Consider the following 25,341-nt stretch of genomic DNA (forward strand, 5'->3'; position numbering starts at 1 on the left):
ATTTTAATTGTTTCCCAGGAATTAATCATTTATCTAATTCAGTGGTTATAAAAGTTTGATGTACGAATCCAGCTGATGGAGTTACTATGTAGCAAAACGCGTTTGAAATAAAACGCATTGTGAAAATCGTATAATGGATAGTGTATTCATACGTAATAACAATCTTTTGATGAGCTTCGACAGGTAGAGGTGAACATCAGTCCTCGAAAAAAATTCAATTGAATATTCCAATAAATAGATCCGCAATCACCGATGCGCTATCCGGAAATCCTTGTTCACCGGGATCGATCAACGTCGGGCCTCGCCCTGTATCTTCGACGGTGGCTAGATGGCTAATCAGCTGGCGAGTTGTCAGAGCGATTGCCAGTACCTTTACGGATGTGATCGGTCTTAGCAGGCTGTGCAGAGATGACGCTTTCCGGGGCGTTCGCGCTCGTCGTGCTCAGGATCGCGTTGGCCGTGATCGTCGTCGGCGTCTTGCAGGGAGCGTCCGCGAGGCGACGGACGCGGTACGCACACCACGACGCCCTCTTCGTGGCCAGGTGCGAGGTCGGATGCTGGGGGATGCACAGGAAAAACACGGTGAGGAGGATAGTTTAGGGGTGTAGTGGCAGGGGTAGTTTATAAAATCATCTAAAATATATGTGGAACTTTCGGCAAAAGTTAAAAACAATCAAGTGCTAGAAATAGCGGTTAATGCTAAGAAATATTTTGAACACAGATTCATTATGTACTTATGATGCACTCTTTGGAACCTTTGGTGTAGTAATGGATATTACTGGAGGTTTTTCCTGACACCAAACCGTTATTTCAACACTTCGACACGTGTTTCGATCACCAAGTGCCCATCTTCAAGAGGAAGATCAAAATAAGACGATCAAAACACGTGTCGAGGTGTTAAAATAACTATTTGGCGCTGGGAAAAAACTCCAGTAATATTCACAGATTCATTATTACAGGTTCACTCTGCATTCGTGTACTCCACTATAGCATGGGGTCAGATATCACAAGAAGCCCACCCTTTTTTACAACAAAATAAATTTTTTTATAAGAAGATTTATTCTGATTTCAGACTTATCAGAAGTCATTAGTCACACTATCTAAACCTTAATCCTAGTGAATCATCATTAATAATTTTTGGAAAAGCCAAATATCGTGGAAGGGCCATAGATAATATCGATTTGTACATGGTGGTAATTAAGTGTGTACCATAAATTCAACAGACGATTCTTTAGGTCATTTTAAGACGAAATGTTCATATAAACATGGGTCCGCAAATCCTTCGTCCTCAAGATACAGGGTGTTAAAATATAAATAAAAAAAAAGTTATTCGTAAATATCTTAAATATCCTTTACCTAATTTTGTTGAGAATTGGCAATAGTATTTATGACATTAAGGAGCTATTTAGCCTGAACGTGATTCAATTTATTACGTCCAGTGGCGTCTCGAGCGGGATTTGAACGAATATTTTTTATTTAAAAATGTACGCCACTGACTTTTGTGCAATTTTTATCATTCCTTTGGATTAGACAATTAGAAATACAACTTTTCAATTATGGAATATCATTGACTTTAGGCCGATGATGGTCACTATCTTGCACTGACGAGTGGCTAAGGAACCCGAAACCGGTCTGCAAGTGTGTCTGTTTCAAAATCTTCCAGTTGTATTGCCAATTGCATATGTAGAAAATTTTCTGTGAATATTCCTGCACTGACTCCTCTCGGATATAATGCAACGCCGTTCGTGGTATTAGCCAGTGGAGTAGTCGTTTTCTGATAGGTGTCAGTCCATTCAACCCACTGTGTAGGTATATCCGTGACTGGCTTGAACATTTAAAGTTCATTTCTTTATATTTGTTTACTGCCAGTCTTCAAGCATAGCCCACTGACTAATGAGAATGAAAAATATTCAATGATAAAAGTTGCTACTATTTCTGGAATATTTGGAGCCTGCCGGCGTGAAGAGCTGTGCCATTTATTAATAGAAGACAATAAATTAATGGATAAATAATTGATTGTACAAATTCCAAAAATGAGAATAGGTCTTTGTTTTTGCATTGTTCGAAAAAATATTAACTATTGCATTACGCCCATCTATTATCAATTATCAACGTTTTTTTTTAATACTCAAATCATAAATGCAGTGCAACCCAGTTGGTATAAACATGTTTGGGAAAATGCCCCTACTATTGCTGAGTTTCTGAACCTCCGGGAACCAAAGGAATATATAGGTTACTGTTTCAGAAGGTCTTCTGCTTCTTTTCTAGCATAGCAGGCGGGGGATGGAAGTCTACAACAGTAGCTGAGGGTTACATCGATCAATATATTTCTTATAAAAAGCTATTGCTGAAAAAATAATCCCAGCAATTAGCTCCAGCGTTACAGAATTGTCATCCTCACTTCAAGAATCAAATGTTGATGCCCCTGAAATTATCAACTCAAATAGTTCAAGGCTCTTCAATATCACATGGTATTGATATAAGCAGTTGTTCTTTTGTACTTGTACTTTTCATATAATTGGTCATAAATAATAATAATACTGTTATTAATGTTGATAATACATTTGAAACAGAATTCAATTATATCTATATCTATTGTTCACAATAAACTTCCTTGAAAATTGAATAATTATGTTTTGTTCATTGCTATTTGATCGAGAAAAATCGTGTTGAAAATACTTTTAACAGTAGTATTGAAGTTATTTTAGTACTCTTGACAACCATTAAAAATGTCACTTTCATTAACAGTTGTACAAAAAATACTTTTGTCGAATTTCTACTAAGATTATTATTTGTTACTACCGGTTTCGGTTTGTTACAACATTCTCAAGTAACTCCAACAAACCGAAACGGTTCGTAACAAAAGTAGTTTCTTTATCCTATTTTCAATATGAATATCATCAACATAAGTCGATGATTTCCGATAATTGAAAATCTACCTTGCACTGACGAGTGGCCAAACAGCCCAAAACCGGTTTGCAAGTGAGTTCTAATAATTGAAAATCTATTCCCGCAGTTGTATCACCAACAGCATATGCAGGAATAATTTCAGTGAAGAATCCTTCACTGACATCTGTCGAACATAATCCAACGCCCTTGGTGGTATTAGCCAGGGAAATAATTGTTTCATGATAGGTGTTAGTCCATTAACCTACAGTGTTGGGAGTTGAGACTGGACTGCACGAATTGTTCCTTCAGATGATTTGACTTATATAGCCAGTCTGACTATATGTGAAAAACTCAATAATTATATGATGGAATCGGCCGATACTTGATGAAAATCCATAACTAACGTATTCTAAAAACACTTCATTGTGTGATTTTCACTAGATAGTTTTACAAAAACGCAACACGTGTTTCGGCATACAATAGCTTCCTCGGGCGTGTCTCGGGCGTGTCGGGCGTGTCTGTATTAAGACACGCCAGAGGAAGCCATTATATGGCGAAACACGTGTTGCGTTTTTGTAAAACTATCTAGTGAAAATCACACAATAAAATGTTTTTAGAATACGTTAACTCAATAATTGATCATTCAAGCAGTAGAGGGCAAAATTAAAATGCTATTCTGTTATGCTAGTAAACACAAATTTTTGATAAGGTGTTGTAGTAATTGTAGATATAAACTTGCAATGTCACAACGCAATTCCCCGAACTTACATCTTTACAATAAGCTACCACGTGAATGGAGAAATCTCGATCTCATCCCTTTTAAAAGGAAGACGAAACAGTTCTTGATAAATTTCAATCTTTATTCGGTAGAAGAGTACTTAGGGTACGCAATTTCTCATTGATAAGTATATAGTTTCTTTCAAAAATAAATTAAAATTATTTATCTTTACTCCAGATTTACCTCATGCAGTTTCTACCAGACATTCCATATACCTAATACATTGTTACCATTTTTAAGCTTTTATCTTCATACATTCTATCTACATATTATCTTTCAATCTTTACATATTTTATATATACAATATCTAATTTTTTGTATTTTTCATTTATTATTTATTTTGTATTTTACTAAAAACTACATACCATTGGACTTGTCATAAATTCTCCATTTCATACGCTGATTTGGAAAATCATCAGACTGTTTTTTTTTAGTGTAACATTTCTCTGGGGATTGACCTATTACATTACCCGGTACGAACAATGTCGTTTTTTCCGTTTCCTGTGATGAATGCATCATAGGAAACGTGTTTGAAACTGTTATAAATGGAAAGACAAGTTCCCAGTTCCGCAACATATATCCTTCTTAAGTAATTCCATTCCATCACAAGTCGATAAATCTTTATAAATTATTATTCCCCTAATCCTTATCCTTTGCCATCGAGCCGACAGCTGATTTCTTTCTCGACTTCTCTGAAGTGAGAATGACTGGAAGCGAACACACCCTGTTCTCGGGTTCAATATGGGCTATCATCTTCCGTACTATACGGGGCGGTCGCCCATTCATTCAGTACCATCGATACATTCTCAGTGAAACCAAATTTTGTTTAGACTTTCAATAAATCATAATGGTAGAATTCTGTCACTTTTATATATTCTTTGAGAGTTTGCTAATGTTGGTATTACTTAATCATTGTGAAATTTGGGCTGGTAGGCCGAATAGAACGGTGAAAGCCTATGTTCTCATATCGAATTGTTCAATAATACTCACATTTGAGTGACAGTTTTTAACAAAAAATAAAATGTATATCTCAAAACTCAGAAATTGGTCTCTGTACTAGTAGTCTAGGATTCTGCTGCACAATCACTACGTCCATAGCTTACTTAACCAAACTCAGATTTTTACATACATTTATGAATAGGAAAATACATTAATGACAGATTGCCAGTGAAAAAGTGGCTGCAAATATTTTTAATTAAAAAACACCTGTGTGCTTCAAACCACTCGACTGAAGTAAAACCTTCAGCTCCATTTATATGTTTGTATGTACCTTTATGGCTTTATTTGATAAGAAATCTGAAAAAAACTTTCATAATAATTGAGTAAAAATGGAATTTAAAAAAAATGAAACTAACGGAGAATTATCTTCAAAATCGGTTTTTCATTGTCAAACAATGAAAAAATTTCAGATAAATTTCCAGCTAGGTCAGGTATACCACAAGGATGGAATCCAGGTCCACTTCTGTTCATAATTCTCATCAATAATTCACAGTCAACTCTGAAATATATGGATTGTTTTTTTTGCTGATGATTTGAAATCCTTTCAATCAATCCAAACAGTCCGAGACTGTACATATCAGCAAAAGGATATAAATAACATTACAGATTGGAGTTTGAAGAATATCTGTAAGAGTTTGGTTGTATTCATATAAAAAATAGTAATACATATTATGGAATTATGAAACGACAACGAAAATTAATTTGCGCATCGGGGCAACTTGAAGAATTCCAGTGGCGCTTTTGCTTTTTCCGCTGCAGGAAAACCCAGAAAAACCTGCAGCACCACATCATCTGAAGATCTTGATCTACCAATGTCCTCTCTTTCATAGAATATAATGTAGAGGCTCCAGAGGTACCAATACATTCAAGATTCTGCCAGAATATTTAGTGACACGACTATCATCAAATTTAAACCAGTACGTTTCGTCTTTGACCAATGCGTAATAATGACCGGATTCAACGCCAGAACCGCAGTGAACAATGACTGCATGAAGATTATAATAGTGGTCTGCTAGATCGAAGTGTTCATGTATTTCGAACCTTCGTAAGAGTTTGGTGCTTCCGTCAGAGGTTGAGTCATGTTTGAAGATCATCAGTGTTATTATTTGATTGGCTGGTGCATTAGCTATACATGTTTTCTTATAACAGTCAGTTAGTTTGGCGCATATTCGGCAGTCATATTAGGAAACCCTAGTTGAAGTTCCAAAAAGTCACATACGTTTTTGCTACCTCTTTAACATGTACTACAAAGTAAACTAGCGAGGATTTTTTCAGGAAAAAATCTACAAATACAAGACGAGATAGACTGTACGGAATCATTCAATCCAGAGAGGTCACGAGTATTGATTCTGCTATTTTCCTGATCACGAAGAGTATTCAATAAGAACCCCAAGAATTTGGAAAACCTTCTTGTTGTCTTAATAAGTATCTAGTAGACTTCAAAGACTCTAGGAAATCGGTTGGTGTGAAAGATGATACATTCGTACGAAACTGCTGCTGCATGAACAGGTGTTTGAGTTTGGTGAATAAGTAGGAAACATTCTCGTTCTCGTTCATCGTTATAACCTCGTTCTTGAAATTTTTCGTTATGAACAACACCTGTAAAATGCTTTTCATGTAGCAAGTGTTTCCTATCCAATCCAATTTTCTCCGCAAGATTTTCGGGACAACTGTCTACTGATCAGTAAGGAAGAACATGTTTCACAGAATCTTCATCAGAACCATTTCTCAAGCTGCAATCGATCGTTCCAAGTGATGAAGGGTTTCGTAGAGGAATCGATTCGGCTCTTGCTCCATGAAGTATTTCAGCAGCTTGACTTATTTAAATAAAAATATTGGCGGCCACTTTTTGACTGGAAACCTGTCATAAATGTATTCCCCTATTCATAATGTATGTAAAAATTTTTATTTGATTAACTGCGCTATGAACGTAGTGATTTTGCGGCGGGATCCTGTACTATAGGGATTGCCTTTTTCACAGCAGTTTGAAAATGGCAACGGTCATGGAGTAGCAATAAGTGCTTTTCAAATAATGACATTCTTTTGTATATGTTTCGGTCGAATTCCGATATAGGGTTTGCCAGAAGTCTAAAACGTTTCTTAGAGTTCAGCTGTTCAGTGTTTGTTTGCCTGAAGTGATGCCAATAAGGTTCTGATCAGATGGAACTGATAGCAGAGTATGGAATGGGATCAGCAGTTTCATTACCTTCTAGGTCAGTCTGACCAGAAATCAAGACCACAGATGTTTTCCTATTGAGAAGAGGCTTTTTTGGCAGTCAATTAATAACCGAGAAAATGCATCTGAATAGAGATCTAGAGCAATCCAGGATGAGGATTTGAGGACCCTGGTGGAAACTGACCCATCACAAACAGTGCGTGGGATGCATAAGGAACTGGGCATCAGCTCCCACGCGCTTTTCGATGGTTCGAAACGCATTGGAAAGGTAAAAAGTAGACGCACCACGATTTAAATGATCGACAGAAATTGACATGTTTCGAGGTCTGTTTTTCCTGTGGCATGTGAAATCAGCCTATTGATTTTTTCATGAGAAAATTATATTTCAACAAAAATTGTTTAGAAATGGTTCAGAAAATGGTATATTTTGAAGATTGCCTTTTCTTGTGGGTGTCATGTAATAGAAATTCCAATTGTTAGCAATAAGAAATATTCTATTTATTTTGCATCTGATTGTTATCATTATTGACATGCCTTCAAGTTGATAAATAGCAAAACTTTACAATCCATGGGTGTATAAAACTGAACTCATCAATGAATAAATTACCATAATTATAGCGGTGTACCACAGGGGTGTAATTTGGATCCATTATTATTCCTACCGATATATTTATTATTAGAACCTAATGTTGGCTGATGAGCTGAAATTATAAGCTCTGTCAGTTGCATAAATTAGGCACACTTGAATCTTTCTCATTTGCCCAAACTATTCTCTACTATTTCTTAAATTGAAAGAAAACGAAAAGCTTTGCCACATATAATGGCATTTATTCTTCTCAAATATATGTGATATACGATATACTTAGGACTCACCACAAGATATTGATTCAAAAATTCACTTGTATCAGAGCTGAAACAATAACAGTAGATTTTCAAATACCAATTAGTATAATGTGCACAAATTATGAGTGAAAGAATATTTTTTCAATCTTGATATCTTGTATTCAAGTATCTAGAGTTGAATAATAAATATAAAGTCGATAAATTCCATACTGATTACCTAGTTCATTTTGTATTCATTCATTTTTTTTTCAGCACTGCTTCAATTCAATTCCTGAGCATTTTTGTTCAGAACTAATTGTGGTATGTGAATACAGTTTGATACCTGTGTTCAAGAAATCAATCCTGGGTACACGAAGTGGAATCAGTTAAAATGTGTGCAAATCCAATATTTTCCAAATTTTGCTCATTTTCAAGCATATGATTCAAAAATAGGATAGTCTGATAATATTTCGAAAATGTAGGCTGACGGTATCTAAAATCAAAAAAATGTTTGCTCAAAAGCAAAATGAAGATCAATTGACCTTGATGTACATGTATTGAGATTAGTCCCAGAAACCGAAACTATAAATTGAACTCACAAAACAAAATCGTAATTTCAGAGTTAAGATGAAATATCCCAAAATTATCGAGTTCTGAAAATTTTAATTACCCGGCCACTGGTCATGCTTTCCATGGGCAGTAATCGGTGAAATTGATGTGGAGCTCTAAACTGGAGCTATGAAAAGTGTCTTCAACTTCCAGGGAAATGATCAGTTTCATTTATTTGCTCTTCAAAAACTTCATCAGTTATGGTCTTCCGTGTATGGCTTGCGATTAGTATGTTTGGAAATAGCTTCTTCAGGGATGTCTCTTGTCTTGTACCATACTTCGTTAAATAATTGTTCTATGAAGACAATCATAAGCTTTCGATGAATCCGAAATACCACAAATTCAATTTTGTTTTCATTATTTCAGGTATGAATTTTGTTGTGAATGACATTATCGCTGTGTCTTATTTGCATCCATGTTTTTTCACAATTGTAAATTCATCGATGAACTTTATCAAATCAAATAACTTTGAAAACGTTAGCACACTGTAGATCAACTTCATCTTGATCTGGTTCAACAATAGACTTAAGATTGGCACAAAAATTTCAAATTATATTGTCATTCAATAAGTAGGTTCAAATTTCTCACGAATGTATATCATATACACATTCTTCAGTAAATACTGCTGGTACTTCGTTACACACTCTTTCATTCTTTATTATTTATTGCTAACCAATAGAAAAAACCCAAACGATTTTTATGATGCACTGTTTGGAACGTTTGTTGTGGTAATGAATATTACTGGAGTTTTTTCCCAACACCAAATCGTTATTTTTTTAACACCTCGACACGTGTTTGCCTTATCTATTATTTTACAATATGTCCTTATGTAATGTTTGAATGTTATATATATATATATATATATATATATATATATATATATAAAACAATTTTCAGTTATATAAAAATTAATTTTACAATATTGCCTATCTCAATTCATTTTCACAATATGTCCTTATGTAGTAATCAGTTAATCCAATAATAATATTTTAACAAGCTATATAGTTATGCTATTTGGTATTGGTCCGTCATCGTTATTCATAATATTATTATGTTTACTTATTCCTACACTCTCATAGGCATCTAGTTGTCTGTTGTTGTGAACTTGTCTAACTAATCTTCATGAACTGAAGTCTATGGAATGGTTTTGTTGCAAAATGTGTGCTATGTGTTCCTTGTATCTTACTTTAATAGATCTTTTTGTCTGTCCATAATATTTTGCATCACAGTTCCGAATTCTCGACTTTGTCTTTTGGACTTCCCAAAAGGCTTTGTAGTGTATAACTTGTTTAAAAACCACCTTCATACCTAGTTCTTCTTCCAAAGTTCTTCGTATATTGGTGGTATAGAACTGAGATGTATTTATCTTGGTTTTTTTCTTTCTGAAAGTCGAGATTTCGTTCATTCTTAACCTTAACTTCTTCTTCCTTTATGTCATCTACAATACCCCTCAAGAAACCGTTAGTGGCTGCTGTTTCCTATATTGTGAACCTATCATGTGTTAGAGGGAAAGTCAAAAGACGATGCACCAAAAAATTCAACCCAGCACGTTTGTGCTGTCCACAGTGATGTGAACTGTCAGGAATATACCTGTACCTGCTTGTTTCTTTTCTGAATATATCGTATTCTAACCCTCCATTTTGGCTCCTCCTTACCAAAATGTCGAGAAATGGTAGTTGTGCCTTATTTTCTAACTCATACGTGAAATTTATTGGTGGACATCCATTATTTAAAAAGGAAACAAAGTCCTCAATATTCGATTTTTTGGTATCGAATATCGCGAAAATTTCATCCGCATACCTTAGCCAAATGCTAGGAAAATACTTTTGACTTTTCTTTGGTTTCCATTTCGAATCTGCTCATGAACAGGTCTGCCAGGTAGGGGGACAAGAGGTTTCCCATGGCCGTTCCTTCCTGTTGTTCATAAAAGCAACCTTCTACCTGGATATATGATGGAATCGGCCGATACTTGATGAAAATCCATAACTAACGTATTCCAAAAACACTTTATTGTGAGATTTTCACTAAATTTAGTGAAAATCTCACAATAAAGTGTTTTTGGAATACGTTTCTTCTACCTGGAACCGATTTTGTTTCATACACAAATTAGTAAGAGAAATTAATTCAATGAGGTAACAAGGCGTACTATTTTTCTAGTTTCAAATTAGCTGCTGGTTAAAAAGTTATATAACATAAGTAATATTTGTACGGGAGTGTATTTAGTTGTACTTAGTCTAGTTTATGGTTGAGTAGAAGAGCAATAGAGAAGCATTTTCTACTTCCGAGTTGAACTTTGCCTTTTATTATCCCTATAAGCCTATGATCTCACTGTTTTCCAAGGATGTTATTATTATTATGTGAAGAAGTGGAGTATTTCGATCTGGTAATCTAACGGAGTTTCATGCTAGTATAACTAACTGACGACAATTTCGTGATACGGGCGACGAAAATTCAAGAATAAAGTACAAAATAACCTTAACTTTGACCAAAGTTACGAACCAATAAATTATCGATTTCAAAATGTCTCCTCTAATTTAACAGTGACCAAAATCTTCGCAATCGAAATTGTTCTCGAAAAAAGTGATAGAAATCACTTTTGTTTAACTTCATTAATACTTGTGAATGTTTGTCCTGTCGCTATTCACTCCTTCTGAAGAGAAATAATTCGAATCGCCCTGTATGTTTGATATGTTTAACGACGAAATTCAACGTTCTGTACGGTAAGGTTAACCAACCGAAAAAACTCCAATAATAACTAGGCGTACTTCAATCTAAAAAGGAACCTTGTATATCAATTTCATAATTTACTATGAAACGATATGATTATAATGCAGAACAGGTTGAGTTTATCTGTTATGGTAATTTTCAATTATGAATTTTTCGAAAAAACCCCGTAGAACTAGATACGCGGAGCAAATCAGCAGCTCCGCTTGTCTTGCCACTTTTAGTAAAATTCCTTGGAAATGAATGCATAGGCTGGCCGCTAGAGGGGTAAAAATAATCGAAATCCCATGTTCTTCAAGTTCCTTCTTTGGTAATTTTTCATGCAATTAGATGCACTGATCCCGAACTTTTACTTATTACGATAGTAAATATTGTGCTTGAGCAGTTACAGGCGTGTTTTACAGTCAAAAAATGTCAGTTTTCACGTATATCGAAATATCTCTGAAATGATTGGCCATCAACAATGATTACTTTAGCAGTCTAATACATTCTTTATTATCAAAAAAGTTATACAGCCAAGCTTTGAACGAAGTTTACCCAACTCGATGAGAAGAGGATAAAAGTTATAGAACCTTAACCTACTTAGGCCAACCCACCACAAATATTTCAGATTTTCTGCACAACAAAAGGGTAAATATTGTTTTCAAAACCAACAACAACAACTTAGGCATGCACGTTAAGAATAACAAAGATAAAAGTTCAGTTTCAGACAAATCGGGAGTGTATAAATTATCATGTGGGTCATGTCCGATGTTTTATATAGGTCAAACTGGAAGAACGTTCAAAGCCCGCATAAAGAAACTCAAAAATAGTTTCCAGAATGGAAAAATAAATTCCACATATGCCACTCATTTAATCAACCATGAATTCAAGTCACTCCATTTCCAGAAGAAAGGTTTGAAACTTAACCTGTTGGAGGGTATGGAAATAAATAAATTCAAACTCTCTCAATGTCTTATGAACGATCAAACTCAATTGAATAATTGGACATTATTGAAAAATTTATTCATATATTACTTGAGGAAGCTATTATATAGCGATACACGTGTCGCGGTTTTTGTAAAACCCTTTAAAGTGAAAATCATACAATAAACTGTATTAATTAGTTTTTATATCGAAAAAAGTTGAATGGAAAAATTATGCAGAGAAAAGAAACTCATCGTTTGAGACCAATTAGAGATAATTTGTTTGTTCCTGTTTGTTATATATTGGGTAACTTAGTGGACTGTTTTAATAGGTCTTTGAAAATTATCGAGTAGTTCGTTCTGTTCAGTGGTGCTAATGAATGAGAATTAACTAACAATAATAATGATATCAAAAAGAGAGAATTTAACGTGTCTGTGATTTCCTTACCTTGATTTTGGTCACAACGGCACTTGAGGAATCGGTGAATAGAGAGAGAGAGAGATAAGAGACTGCACTTTTCCAGTACAACTGCAGTTTCTCGAGCACTTTCGGTTCTTTCTCCGGAATCGAACCTTTTGTCTATATGTTCTTCCTCTCGCGGCAGACAGAAAACCACAGTCTTCTCGCGATAAGAATATAAACAAAAAAAAAATGAAAACAAAAACTCTACTTAATCAGACAAACACACTATACAGGGAGGTGGTGACGATACATACCGCCCACCTAAAATGCCGAGGCATTTTATTGATTATTTTCGAGTGATAAAGGGCAAAGCTTTACCACTGACCGTTTGAGCAATCCAGTAGGAGTTTTTACTGAGGCAACGCGTATTATTCCGTCTGTGCCCGGTTAAACTTCAACCACACGGCCAAGTTGCCAACGTGAGGGAGGCATTGAGTCGTGCTTAATTAAAACCATCGTACCCAGTTCAATGTTAACAGTGGGATCAGTCCACTTGCCTCGCTGGAACAAGGTATGGAGATACTCTTTGCTCCATCGCGACCAGAAATCTTTATGTAAATGTTGAATCAACTGCCACCGTGATAGTCTATTTAACGTGACTTTGCCAAGCTCTTCATCGGGGGAAGCATTCAGCGGTTCCAGAGTTAAAAAATGACCTGGAGTGAGAACGGACAGATCATTAGGGTCAGAGCTGATCGGACAGAGCGGCCTAGAATTCAAAACTGATTCTACTTGGACCAATAAAGTGTTGAATTCTTCGTAGGTAAGAAGCTGTTTTCCAAGGACTCTAGAGATGTGATTCTTAACTGACTTGATACCAGCCTCCCACAATCCACCGAAGTGAGGACTAGAAGGGGGGATAAAACTCCACTCGATTAGCTCTTGTTGAGCAGCAATATGAAAACCTTTGAGGATTCGAGAAGCTCCAATAAAATTAGTCCCGTTATCACTAAATATCTTTGTAACCCTACCACGTCGAGCAATCAAGCGCCGCAGAGCTGCCAAAAACGTCTCGGATGTCAAATCTGTCGCCAACTCTAAATGGAGTGCCTTAGTCGCAAAACACACGAAGAGGCAAATATAGGCATTGTGGGTTTTCGCACCACGATGTCGACCGAGAGTTATGGAATAGGGTCCGCCGAAATCGATGCCAATGCAAGAGAATGGTTTCATCTGTGACACGCGTAATGGAGGGAGGTTTCCCATTGGAGCTCGGGATGGAATGGGATTTTGTTTCCAGCATGTAAGGCACTTTGAAATTAATTCTTTGACCTAGGCCAAAATATGATTTATCTGTTATTATTAAAATTATTATTACTCATTAACAATTAGACTTTGTGACCTAAATCAAATTTAATTTTTAAAATTAGTGCTTTTCATAAAAAAAATTGTTTAAAATCTGTTTTTCCGTTAACCAGCTGTCGCACCCCTACGAACGACAACCCTCGAACCTGGTGCTTGAACCACCGACCAACACAGCGGTCGATTTGAGTGAGTGAACAAAGCCCTTACGTCAAACCGACCGGCTGCCGACCACTGACTGGTTTAACAATTTTTCTTTTTAGATTTCTATAACGATTTGAAAAAATTAGACCTCCAAGAAACTGATTTTTCTGTTGAAAAGCACTAAATAATACCAACCTTCGTTTCATCAGAGAAGGTTTGAAGACAAATATTTGAGCCCAAGAAAACCTTCATTTGATCAGAAGGAGCCAAAAAAATGAACCTACGGAAGTACATATTTGAACTTACTATGTTCAAAAAGCTGCAACTTTAAAGTGTTTTGAGAAGTTGTTTTCGGAAATGTGATTATGATCTTGTGGTGATTTTTTGGGAAAGATGAGGTCTCGCAGTAAAGCCATTGAATCCATTCTTTATCATTTTATTCAAATTTGTGATAGTTTGCAAAATATAGGGTCGAGGAAATAAAATTGATTGAAAACATGTGTAATCATTTCATCTCGTGGCTCCCTTTACTTGAATGCAGTTTTCCCATGTACTTCTCAGCAACTTTGCACTTCTCCATAATGAGCAGTAACGGACGTTTTCTTCGCAAGTTACGCATAACTTCAAGATAATACTCCTTATTGACCGTGACAAAAACTCCTGATGCACTTCCCCACGATGATTGAAGGAAACAATGAGCAAAACCTTTAGATTTGATAAAACGTGGCGTGCTTTTTCTGGTCTTGACTCTCCTGGCTCTTCCATTGAGACGATTGAGCTTTGGTTTCGATATCATAACCATATACTCACGATTCGTCACCAGTTATAACCCTCTTAAGCAAATCTGAATCGCCAACAATTTCTGAACGATGCTTGGAACGAGCTTTGTGAATACACGCTTCATGTTCAACCGATATGCCGATATCCCCTCAGCAACTCCTCATCTGTTGTTGATGTGCTGGGACGTCCAGAGAGAGCGTTGCCATTACATCTTATCGACCTTCTGTAGAAAGCTTGTACCACTTGTAAACATTTTGTGGGTTTACAGTACAATCATTGTATGCCACTGTCAATAATGGGCTTGTTTCATGCTGTGGAAAATGATACTGGTTTGCTCATAGACTGATCGAGTTAGGGGTATAATATACTTTTCAAGCCTAATTCAGAAAAAAGAACAATTCAAAAAGCAAGAATTTAAATTGGCCGCGTGTCTGTTGACCAATAAAATTGATCGAGTCTAGAGCGGAGTTGCCAAGTGTATTGGTTTTTAATATCCAATCACAGATCTGATGATCCAATTTGACAGAAGCCATTTTTGTTGTTATTGTTGTCAACTCGATGTGAATACAACTGTTAAAATTATCTAATTAAAGAACGTTTTTTTGCAAGAGGTAGGTCTCGGCGGGTGCCTATTATGTCATTAGTTTATATACATTCCGAAAAATATTTTTTCAGGTTATTTTTGGATTGAATTCTATCATACCTACCATTACTACCACCAAAGTGGCTGAAATATGTTTTATACCTAGTTGTGAAAACAGATCATCCATACCAGACAAAAAAATTTTCAGTGTTCCAAAAGACGAAACTCTAAGAGATCTATGATTTTCTTCAGTTGGCCGAGCTAAAATGAAAATCAAAACTTTCCATCCTTCGATAAAAGACAAAGTCTGAAATGAATGTCAAATAAATAAAAGGGACCTACTGAATATAACTAAATATATCACCTACCGTTTCAATTTTTTATTCTTCATTTCGGTACCAAAGGATTGCAAATATTTCAAATAGAATTCATCGATCATTTCAAAATCGACTCTTGGTAATTTGTCGGAGTTAGCTTTTACAAAACTAGGCTCAACATTCATTTTGAAATTATTTTAATAAAAATACGAAGTTATGTGTGGAAACCATACTTTAGAAAGAGTACATTGTCACATACTACAGAGGGCGCTGGCTGACTGGATGACAATATGGCTAATATACCAGTAACGTTGAATTTTTAATTTTTGGTGGGTGGCATGAATGCATAATTTATTTATGTTATTAGGGTACATGAGCATTCGAAAACCAGCAAGCGCATTGGTTTATAGGTGAGTTTATTCATATAATGAGTTTAGGTTCCCAAAGAATAAAATGATGAGAAAAAAATTGGTAAAAGTATTGAAAAGAAAGAGCTACAGTCCTTCTACTCTTCCAAAACTTCATAGAAAGCATTTAAAAAGTGACTATAAATGAAAGGGGATTGAAAATATTGAATTTGATGGCACAGGTTCTTATTTCAACTTCAAGTATTCCCCAGAGAAAGTATTATCTGGAGTTAATACTATTGCTGAAAATAAGAAACAAAACGAATTAATATTTTTGCAAAAAAATCAAATGCTTTTCATTTTACTTCATTAAATTTTATAATATTAATTCACAAGCTTTTGTTGGATCAGTTCGAGTACAATCAATTCTGTGTATATTTGACCACATTCAACCTTCTTCTCAAGTTTTGGAAGACTTAACAGATTACCCAAGCGAGCCTATATCGCTTGAATTTAGTAGCAATATTAGAAAGATGTATGTATGTAGAAATCGTTTTTTTATAATAAATTGTAGTTGTACAGATTGAGGATTGTAGAATAATTGCAATATTTTAAATGATTTTTTAATCCAGTTTGCTATATTTTTTGATTTTCATAACTGTAGATTATTGAATAAAGCATAAAATCATAGTTCAGGTAAATATTATGCGATCTTTCGACTTTGTGTACTGACTTTAGATATAGAACTTATTTCCAAACATGATTTTTCGTGTACATTTTATTCCATGTGGGGATTTTTTAATTAATAGAAACGTCAACGGGTTCATATACATTTCCATAATCAAATTGATAATTATAGACTTCGTAAATTTTACGATTTGGCAATGTTGATTACTTCCATCGTTCGTATTGGTCAATCGAACAAAAAGCAGGAATAGGCCCGTGACGTCACCGGCCTACCACATTCGATTTTTAATAATTAATTACGGGAAAACAAAGCTGAAACAAAGTGCACTGTTTTTCAATTTGAAATTTCTATCAAGTGAACTATAAACCAAAAATCATGAAACAAGCCCATTCAAGTGTTTTTCGAGCACGTAGCCTGCAAAATTTGGACATTTACCCTACTTTCTGAACGTAAATCATACACAGATGTTTCTTTTTGAGTTTCCCATAACAATCGAACTGTTTGTTCGATGAAGAAGTGGGAAGCGAAAAACCGTCCCTCCAAAAATCGTATGAAATACTCGTTAACAAAAAATACGGACCAACGACCAGCCTATCATAAATTCTCGACTAAATAAGTGTATACCTAAGAAGTGTCCTACATTTTAAAATGCTCTTTCGCACGCTGTACGTGTGACATTTCGATCATTTTATGGTCGTTCGGCGTGCCAGAAGCAGTAATTAATCTTGATAATTTGTTCGATAGTTCAAAGAGGAAGGTTAGCTGCAGGAGACGGCGCTTAGTCCTGAGAGGAATTCTTTTCTAGCGTTTTATTTATAGGTATGCTTGAATCACGATTCGGGTATTTCTTCTGATGGTTCTTCCAAGTATTTGAGGTATGCGTCCGAATGGGCTCAAGTCGTAGTTTTCGACAAACTATTTTATTTGATCACAGATGAACGTTTGCACGAAATGACTTGAAACCAACTTTCCTGATGCAAGTATACTACATAGACTGAAAAGTCACGGGCTCAACACATAGATGACGCTAGTCTTATTGTATTCACCACTTTTTCAGTTAGCACTAACCTTCGAAAGAAAGCTGTTGAAATTTCATGATATTTTTCTCATAAGTTTGTGGGTTATTATGCTAAGAGTGACACTACTGTTGTTATTTTCATAACAATGGATCAAAAACAATTTCGTGTTTTAATTTCACACTGCTTCTTGATGGGGAAAAACACCAGTTTCGTATGACAAAACCTCCTCGACTGTTATGAATGAAACGACGATTTCTAATAGACTGTCTTTATTTCAGTTCTCAAGTCAATTACATAAAAAACGCTGAACTTTTAATTTTTGCTTCCGCCAAGGCTGCTACGATTTACTATGTCTACATGGTGTACAATATATTGACTGAGAATAAGAAATTCAATACGTGACATCTCACTTTTTTTTATAAAACAACGAAATTACAATTTTCAATAAAAATAACGAAAATAACATTTTCAATAGAACATTAGCCTGTCTGGCTTTTTAACTGGTCTACCAGATGATGTTGCTTCTGAATTAGAGTAGCAGTAACTACTGTTATTAGACAAAGATGAAGATTCATACTCATCTTGATCAGTCATATCGATATCATTATTGTCAGGTGGTGGATCATTTTGACTTGGCAAAATTTCAATAAATCTTATATTTCTAATGATATTTGTTCCATCATTTTTTTTATACCGTATGAGCATTCTCTAGGTTTGTTTGTTATTTTACCAAACGACCATTTTGATCCTAAATGACTTTGATATCTCACTTTACTATTTATATTTAAAAGTCTTCAATTTTCACAAGAACGATCATAGTATTGTTTTTGCTTTTGTCTTTGCTGTTCTAATGACTTGTAATTTTCAAAATTGATCTTTTGTGGTTTCAAATTATGTTCAGTGCTTGGTAATGTATCCCTTAAATTACGAAGTCATTATCCATGGGAATGTTTCTATACATTAACAAAACCAACTCTATCTCCCTCCTATCTTCAATTGCTTTTACCAACATTTTCTTCAAAGTCTGTTTCGCTCTTTTCACCTTCTCATTTGTCTGAGGACATCGAGGGCTGGACATAATGCGATTGAATTGAATTGAGGGCCACCATCAGAAATTAATATAACTGGAATACCTAGTCTTGCGAATAAACTTTTCAGATTTTTAACAATGGTAAGAGAGTGAGCGTTTTCATCTAATGGTATAACCTCAACCCATTTGGTGTAATAATCTACTATAAGTAAATACATTTTACTTCCCAAATATAAAATGACACACCCGATTTTATACCATGGAATTGTTTTAATGTCCTGCATCACTAATTCTTCTTTTGGATTTGACACTCTGTGTTTGAGACATACTTTACAATTCAGGACAGTATTTTCTATTTCTCTACATATACTAGGTCTGAAAAAAGATTGTTTCGCACGAATTTTACATTTTGTAACTCCAAACCGACTGCGCCATGTTATATATCTGAATGAAACGACGATTTTTATTAGACTGTCTTCATTTCAGTTCTCAAGTCAATTACATAAAAAACGCTGAACTTTTAGTTTTTGCTTCCGCCAAGGCTGCTACGATTTACTATGTCTACATGGTGTGCAATATATTGACTGAGAATAAGATTGATCACTGCGTCGTTCAAAAGTTGTGGATTCAACAAATATTCATCACGTTTTAAACTCTGCAAAGTAACTGCGAGATTTTGAATTTTATTGGAAAAGCCTGAAATGTCTAATCTATCTTCCCTCAAGTTGGTAATCCTCTCCACACAGGTCTTGTATAATTATATCGGGTCTACCGAATCGTTTTTCCAATGTATTGATAATTTTGCTTTCACTTCTTGAGTGAAACTGAGCAAGGCGTTAACAGATTCTCTGGCTTTGCCTCTTAGACATTTTTGAAGTCGCGCAATATTTTCGGCATTGGAAAATCCACAAATGTTTGTTGTTTCTCTGAACTGATTAACAAACTTAATTCACTTACCAGCTTGTCCACAAAATATTGGAAGTTCCTTGCTGAACGACTGTCTGGCCATGAATTTGTTCAGATTCTGGTCTTCCGTCGTATCTTCGTGAGAGAAACTCTGGAGTTGCATTTTTTCTATGTTATCATTTGTTGATTCCACTCAATTTTTAATGAATGACAATTTACTAGTTTGTGTTTTTGTTTCTTCGTCTTGTTTTGAAGAAATGGATATACCACGACTTTCAAGTTCAGCTTGTTTGAACATAGCTTCTTTCTCTATTAGACGTTTTTCAATTTCTGCTAGACATCTTTCCTTCTCAAGTTCAATTTCCAACTTTCTATGTCGATTGGATTTACTACTTGAAACTTTGATAGTTTCAGGAACTTCAATTGATATTTCTGAAAGTGCAAATCATGAAATTATAAAACAAGAACAAAAGTATTTCTTCCTTTTCACTTTCAAATTCTGCCGGGATTTCTAGTTTTTCCTCATTTTGCAAATTGATGTTTTTTTAGATGTGTCATGGATTTGACTGCCGTTGACAAAAATTGCTGGTACTTTTGCCTTTATCCTTTCACTTCACTAAAGGTGCAGTTCGTGAAGCAGACATCTTCCACAGGGTTGTTCTTATTAAAAACTCGAAGGACCACTTATGTATCTGACTTGGTTTTACTTTCCAGTTGGTCAAGACATTGGTTTCGATTGATACGTAGAAATGAGAAGAAAATTTTTCGTACCATCAACAATAACTTTTTTATTCACATATTCACACTCTCAATTGTTTTCATACAGGTTTGAACAGGAAAATTGACACAAACATACTATAAAATTGAATGAACAAACAAACAAACGTTCTAAATTAAATTTCCGCAGGAACAATGTTGATGAATTAAGCTGATTTTGAACAAATGAACGCGTTCTCTTCAAACTGTTATGCACTGGGAGTAGTTTCTAATGAATTAGAGTTTTATATTACAAAAAAGGTTCACCATTTTGAGCAGCGGCGGCTCGTCAGAGGAGGCAAGGAAGGCTTAGCCTCCCCATAAAAATTGAGGCTAATCATCGCAATAAATTAAAAGATATTGACAGATAATTATGACTATTTTTTTCTAAAAATGGTCGGGTATCATTACTTCACCATTCATTTTCAATATAAATATCCCGAAAAAACACTATCACTCACTACGTAGTACGTACCACACTGTATCCTGCATCAACAAACCTCAAACGCACCGCCCATGAACGAATAACGAATAAACCATCAACCCGAAATAATAAATGCCATACGTTGCAAGGGAGGCAAGCCTCCGACCGTTTTGAAAAACACAAGCTCCGCGAGACCGAATCCACCAGAGACATACGTCCCGATCTGTAATTTTAGTGTTAGGAATCACACGTTAAAAGGTAAGACCTCGTTAATCCTTAGCTCGCACAAGTTTTGACTTCTGAGGGTTGTAGTTCGTAGGGGTGCGACAGCTGGTTAACGGAAAAACATATTTTGAACAGATTTTTGAACAGACAGATTTTGAACAGTTGCAAAAATTATAGCGTTAGAGGAGGCTAGCCTCCAGTTGGTCTCCGTTAGTGTACGACTGAGTTTGTTTTTTATTTGATTATTCGGACGGGATGCCGTGACGAACCGGGACTGAAAAATATTTCGGTAAATCGTTTAAGTTTTTCTTGATAACAGGTAGCATTGTATTATAACAGTGTTTTTTGTTAATATTTTCAATGTGTTTTCAAAGTGTTTTCTTTCAAGTTCAAGGTGTTTTCAGGGTTTCCACTTTTCGGTAAGTTTTTTCCATTTATTATGGATAAGTTGGACGAAATTAAAAAATCTGACTATATAGTCGATTGGTTGCTGACAAATAATTTTAAGTATTTATCTTATGATAATAAATTCTACTCTGGGAAGGCCTAAACTAAATTTGATTTCAATTAAAGCGTCAGATAATCGACAAAATGAGGATTTAATATTAGTTGGTACGATAAATGCGATTGGTTAACCGACTCCATTAAACGAGAAACACTTTTTTGTTGGCCCCGTGTTTCATTTCCCATACAAACCGAATACCAAATGTGGCCTAAAATAGGATACTCCGATTTAAAAAATTTACCTCGTTCTACAGAAAGACATTTTAAATCTAAGAAGCATATATTTTCGTCTTGTAAATTAAAATTGTTTAGCAAACAAAATATAGCAACAGCTACATAGTCTTGGTTAAAAACAAATGTTATGTTTACTTTTAGTTTCTTCTTCTCCTTCCTATCCAAAATTACAAAATACACCTTTCAATTCACCTTTCAAAATGCGGGACCCTCGCAGATTATATTGAACTTGAATGACCGCCGATTAAAAGTAGTTTGCGGGTACCCTGTGAATTCACGTAAACAAACCAGATTTATCGATTTAACCTTCCTTCCTACCCCATTCTTCCTTTCCTTTCCTGGCAAGACACGACTCCCACCTTGCTGGACAATAAAATTAACTTTTAGACCTGTTTTTATAAGCATAACTAAGTACTTGTGCTTATAAAATATTTGTAGCAATTTTTAACAAAACTGTTATATTTGTTATATTAGAAGAGAAAAGTATTATTTATTGACTAAGAAGAGTTCATTTATATTGAATGACTCAAAGACAACCCTTTTTCCTTGTTTTTGTTTTTTCAATGGTCAGTTTATCACGTATAATTTTCGGCAATACACAATTTTTGTTTGCATTTATGCAAATATTACGTATTTTACTTTAAATAGGTGCGGTACCCCAAAAAATTTTCGCGCCTCCAGCGGGCTTTTTTGTGTGTATATAGTCATTATGACTTTAATAACTTTTTTCGAGATCAATTGCCCTAACACCAAACTGATATTTTTGCACAGAAGAAGAAGAAGAAAATTTTCTTCTCCTGAGGATGCTAACTTTGTTGGCGAAACGCGCGTCGAGTGCAAAAATATCAGTTTGGTGTTAGGGCAATTGATCTCGAAAGAAGTTATTCAACTTTCACACCAAAGGTTCCAATCTCATCGTTATTATGACTTTAGTTTCCCCTGGTCTCCAATGCACGAGCCGTCACTGATTTTAAGTATCATAAAATCGAACCATTCTCTGATGTCGATATTCAGTTTCTGTTTGCTATATTTTCAATAATGTTTTGAATCACGCTTGCACAGATTTTCTCTCAATCTAAATTCATCTATATTTCTGAGAAGAAAAGGTTTCAATGACGATTTTAATAAGCACACTGCAGAATAATTCGATTTATAAATAGAATTGGTGTCGAGTAAACACTTTGCATTATGTAGATTTTTAGTTGGTTCCGAGGAAAGTAGATGAAAAATGTATTACAAGGATTTGTTTTGTGAGCAACTGGATGGTTTCAAAGTTGTAGTTGAAGCAGTTTCATATATGCCGATTGGAACTGTTATTTTGAATGAATGAATAAGAAGAAAATCAGCTTCAGATTTTTCGAAGAATTATAATGTTCACTAGTTTTTTCCAATTATATCAATTTGAATATTCCAAAAAAAGAATTTGATTCGAAAGCTCTAGAGTTTCACATAAAATCACTAGTTGTTCCTATCAATTTGCAAATTGTTAACTCAGTAAGTCTTTCATCAATGAACATAATAGTCGCACTGAACAATATACAAAACAGACAATATTCGGATGTCTCAGAAACAGCTGCGATTTCGATGATTTGTCTTCTTTCAAATATTAGTTTCATTATATTATTCAAAATCAGGAATATTTTGAAGCGAGAACATAACTATTTATATTGTTTAAACAATATGCATAATATTCATGGAAGGAATGCAGTTTTGCTCAGTTTTTTGTAAGCATTCTTCGTGTTTCAATCAGTATAATAACAGTACATTGGATATACACGTAATAACTACCGCACCAACGTTAAAGTTGTTTTTGATGGATACAATAATACTATAACTTATGCGTGTGAAAGAAATCGTGGATATGTTAGTATTTATTCATTAGGTCGTTTTAAAAGTTTTGACCGGTTTTATGTCATGTGTTTTTGCAGGTCCATATCTCAATAAATATTTATTCTACTGATATTTATTCACTATACTGATCGATAGAGAATTTCGTACTCTATATTAATTTTATTTATTATTTTATAATAATACTCTGTTAATTTTTTTTGCAAATTACAATTTCTTGCCCCTTTTGAGCTCATTTCTAAAATAGCATTAGGTGATTTTTGGCAAATTTTTTTCTACGAATTCGAATTAAACCAAAGCGATGTCGAAACAGCCCGAAAAATTAACCAAACAGTTGACAATGATGATGTTCATCAACGCACTGTTCGATGTTGGTTTGCAAAATTTCATGCCAGAAATTTAAGCCTTGAAGATAAGTCTCGAAGTGGTAGACCAGCAGTATAGTCCAGGAACAGGATTTAAGGACCCTGGTGGAGACTGACCATCATAAATGGTGCTAAGGATGGCGGAAGAACTGGGCGTCAGCTCCCATTCGGTTTCTGAAGGTTTAAAACGTACTGTTAAGGTCAAGAAACTCTAAATTTGGGTGCCCAACGATTTGAACGGTCAATAGAAATTGTCACGTATCGAGGTCCATTCTTCTTTGCTTTTGCGCGACTGAAAGGATTTACATTGGATTTGGATCGCTGGAGATTAAATCCATCTGGAAAAATATTCTCAGGAAGTTCTCAAACAGTGAAGTTCGAGATTTACTGAGTTGAAACTCAAAACGATGAGCAGCCACAGTCCGTCGTGTATTTCTGATATGTGCCGCTCTTGGTGGAATCAAATGTGTCAAGTCACTTGAACACCTCCCGTGAAAGTATCTATAGAAGAAAGACAAATCTCCAATCTTTCTTCGTTTCTTTTTCTTGCGTTTCTTCGTCGTACGGCTGTTGGTCGATGATTCACTGAACCAGTGGACTCAAATTCATCTACCACATTGCGAATAGTCCTCTCGATAGGACGAATATGAAGACCGTGGAAACCCATTGTTGTTGAACAACTAATTAGACAGATGTAGCTTCAGAAAGATGGACGTTATCAGCTGTCTGGGGAAGTCCGTATTGAAAGACCCTTTATATGTGCAATATATTTCTGTGTTACCTGCGGAAAGGGAGTTAAGTGCAAAAATCGCATTTTCGGGAAAACGCAATTGAATGTTTCATAATCTTTCCAGAATCTACATATTGATAAAATTCCAGTTTTAAAGCTTTGAAATTTTTACAGTACTTTTTTCTTAATTATGGAAACGTTATCGTTTTTTGTATTGTTGATTATAACCTCAATTTTTACGAATTGTTTTGAATTATCTGTACTTAGTGCGTTTAACACTAATTCCATCAGTGTAAAATGTGTTAAATGTCTAATAGTACCCCAAGATATTAGAAATGTTATGCTATATTTATCCTGTTAGAGCTTAAGGAAATGATATGTAAACAATAAATTTTACTTTTTTCATAAATTTCTTCAGTGAAACACAATAGCTAGGAGAACAATAATAATGTGTCGTACTTAGAATAATTTTTTATTACAATATTATTATAATTAAAAAAAAGGCCTAAGTAGCTAAGATCCTGGAACGAACAATAACTAATGATACGAAATGTGCTTGTAAAAAAACAATTATTATAGAAGTGAAGACATAGTAAAAAAAGTTAAAAATAATTATAATTGTTGCTTTCCTAAATATTATTATAAAATGCCCCTCTCGACTTCTTCATCTTGGGCATCGGGTACACATCAGATACATTGCCCAAATTAAGGTCTTCATAAAATTTGCTGTATGTTGGACCTATATCAGAAAGTAAATCCAAGAGATCCTTTTAT

General features: G+C 34.9%; 1 protein-coding gene across 1 annotated transcript in view; it reads left to right on the top strand.

Moving 5' to 3' along the window:
* The first annotated feature begins 352 nt into the window (after positions 1-352).
* The window catches only part of Kal1 (anosmin-1 Kallmann syndrome 1), an 89,872-nt gene continuing 64,883 nt past the window's right edge, over positions 353-25,341 (top strand). Inside the window, exon 1 of the mRNA XM_074183029.1 lies at positions 353-582. Within this exon, the coding sequence (XP_074039130.1) occupies positions 409-582 (174 nt within the window). The 5' untranslated portion in view covers positions 353-408. The remainder of the gene's footprint in view (positions 583-25,341) is intronic.

Source organism: Leptinotarsa decemlineata, unplaced genomic scaffold (genome assembly GCF_025532065.1).
Source record: "Leptinotarsa decemlineata unplaced genomic scaffold, Ldec_3_MD MMD2_tig00026330_RagTag_RagTag, whole genome shotgun sequence".
In the NCBI taxonomy this organism is placed as follows: Eukaryota; Metazoa; Arthropoda; class Insecta; order Coleoptera; family Chrysomelidae; genus Leptinotarsa; species Leptinotarsa decemlineata.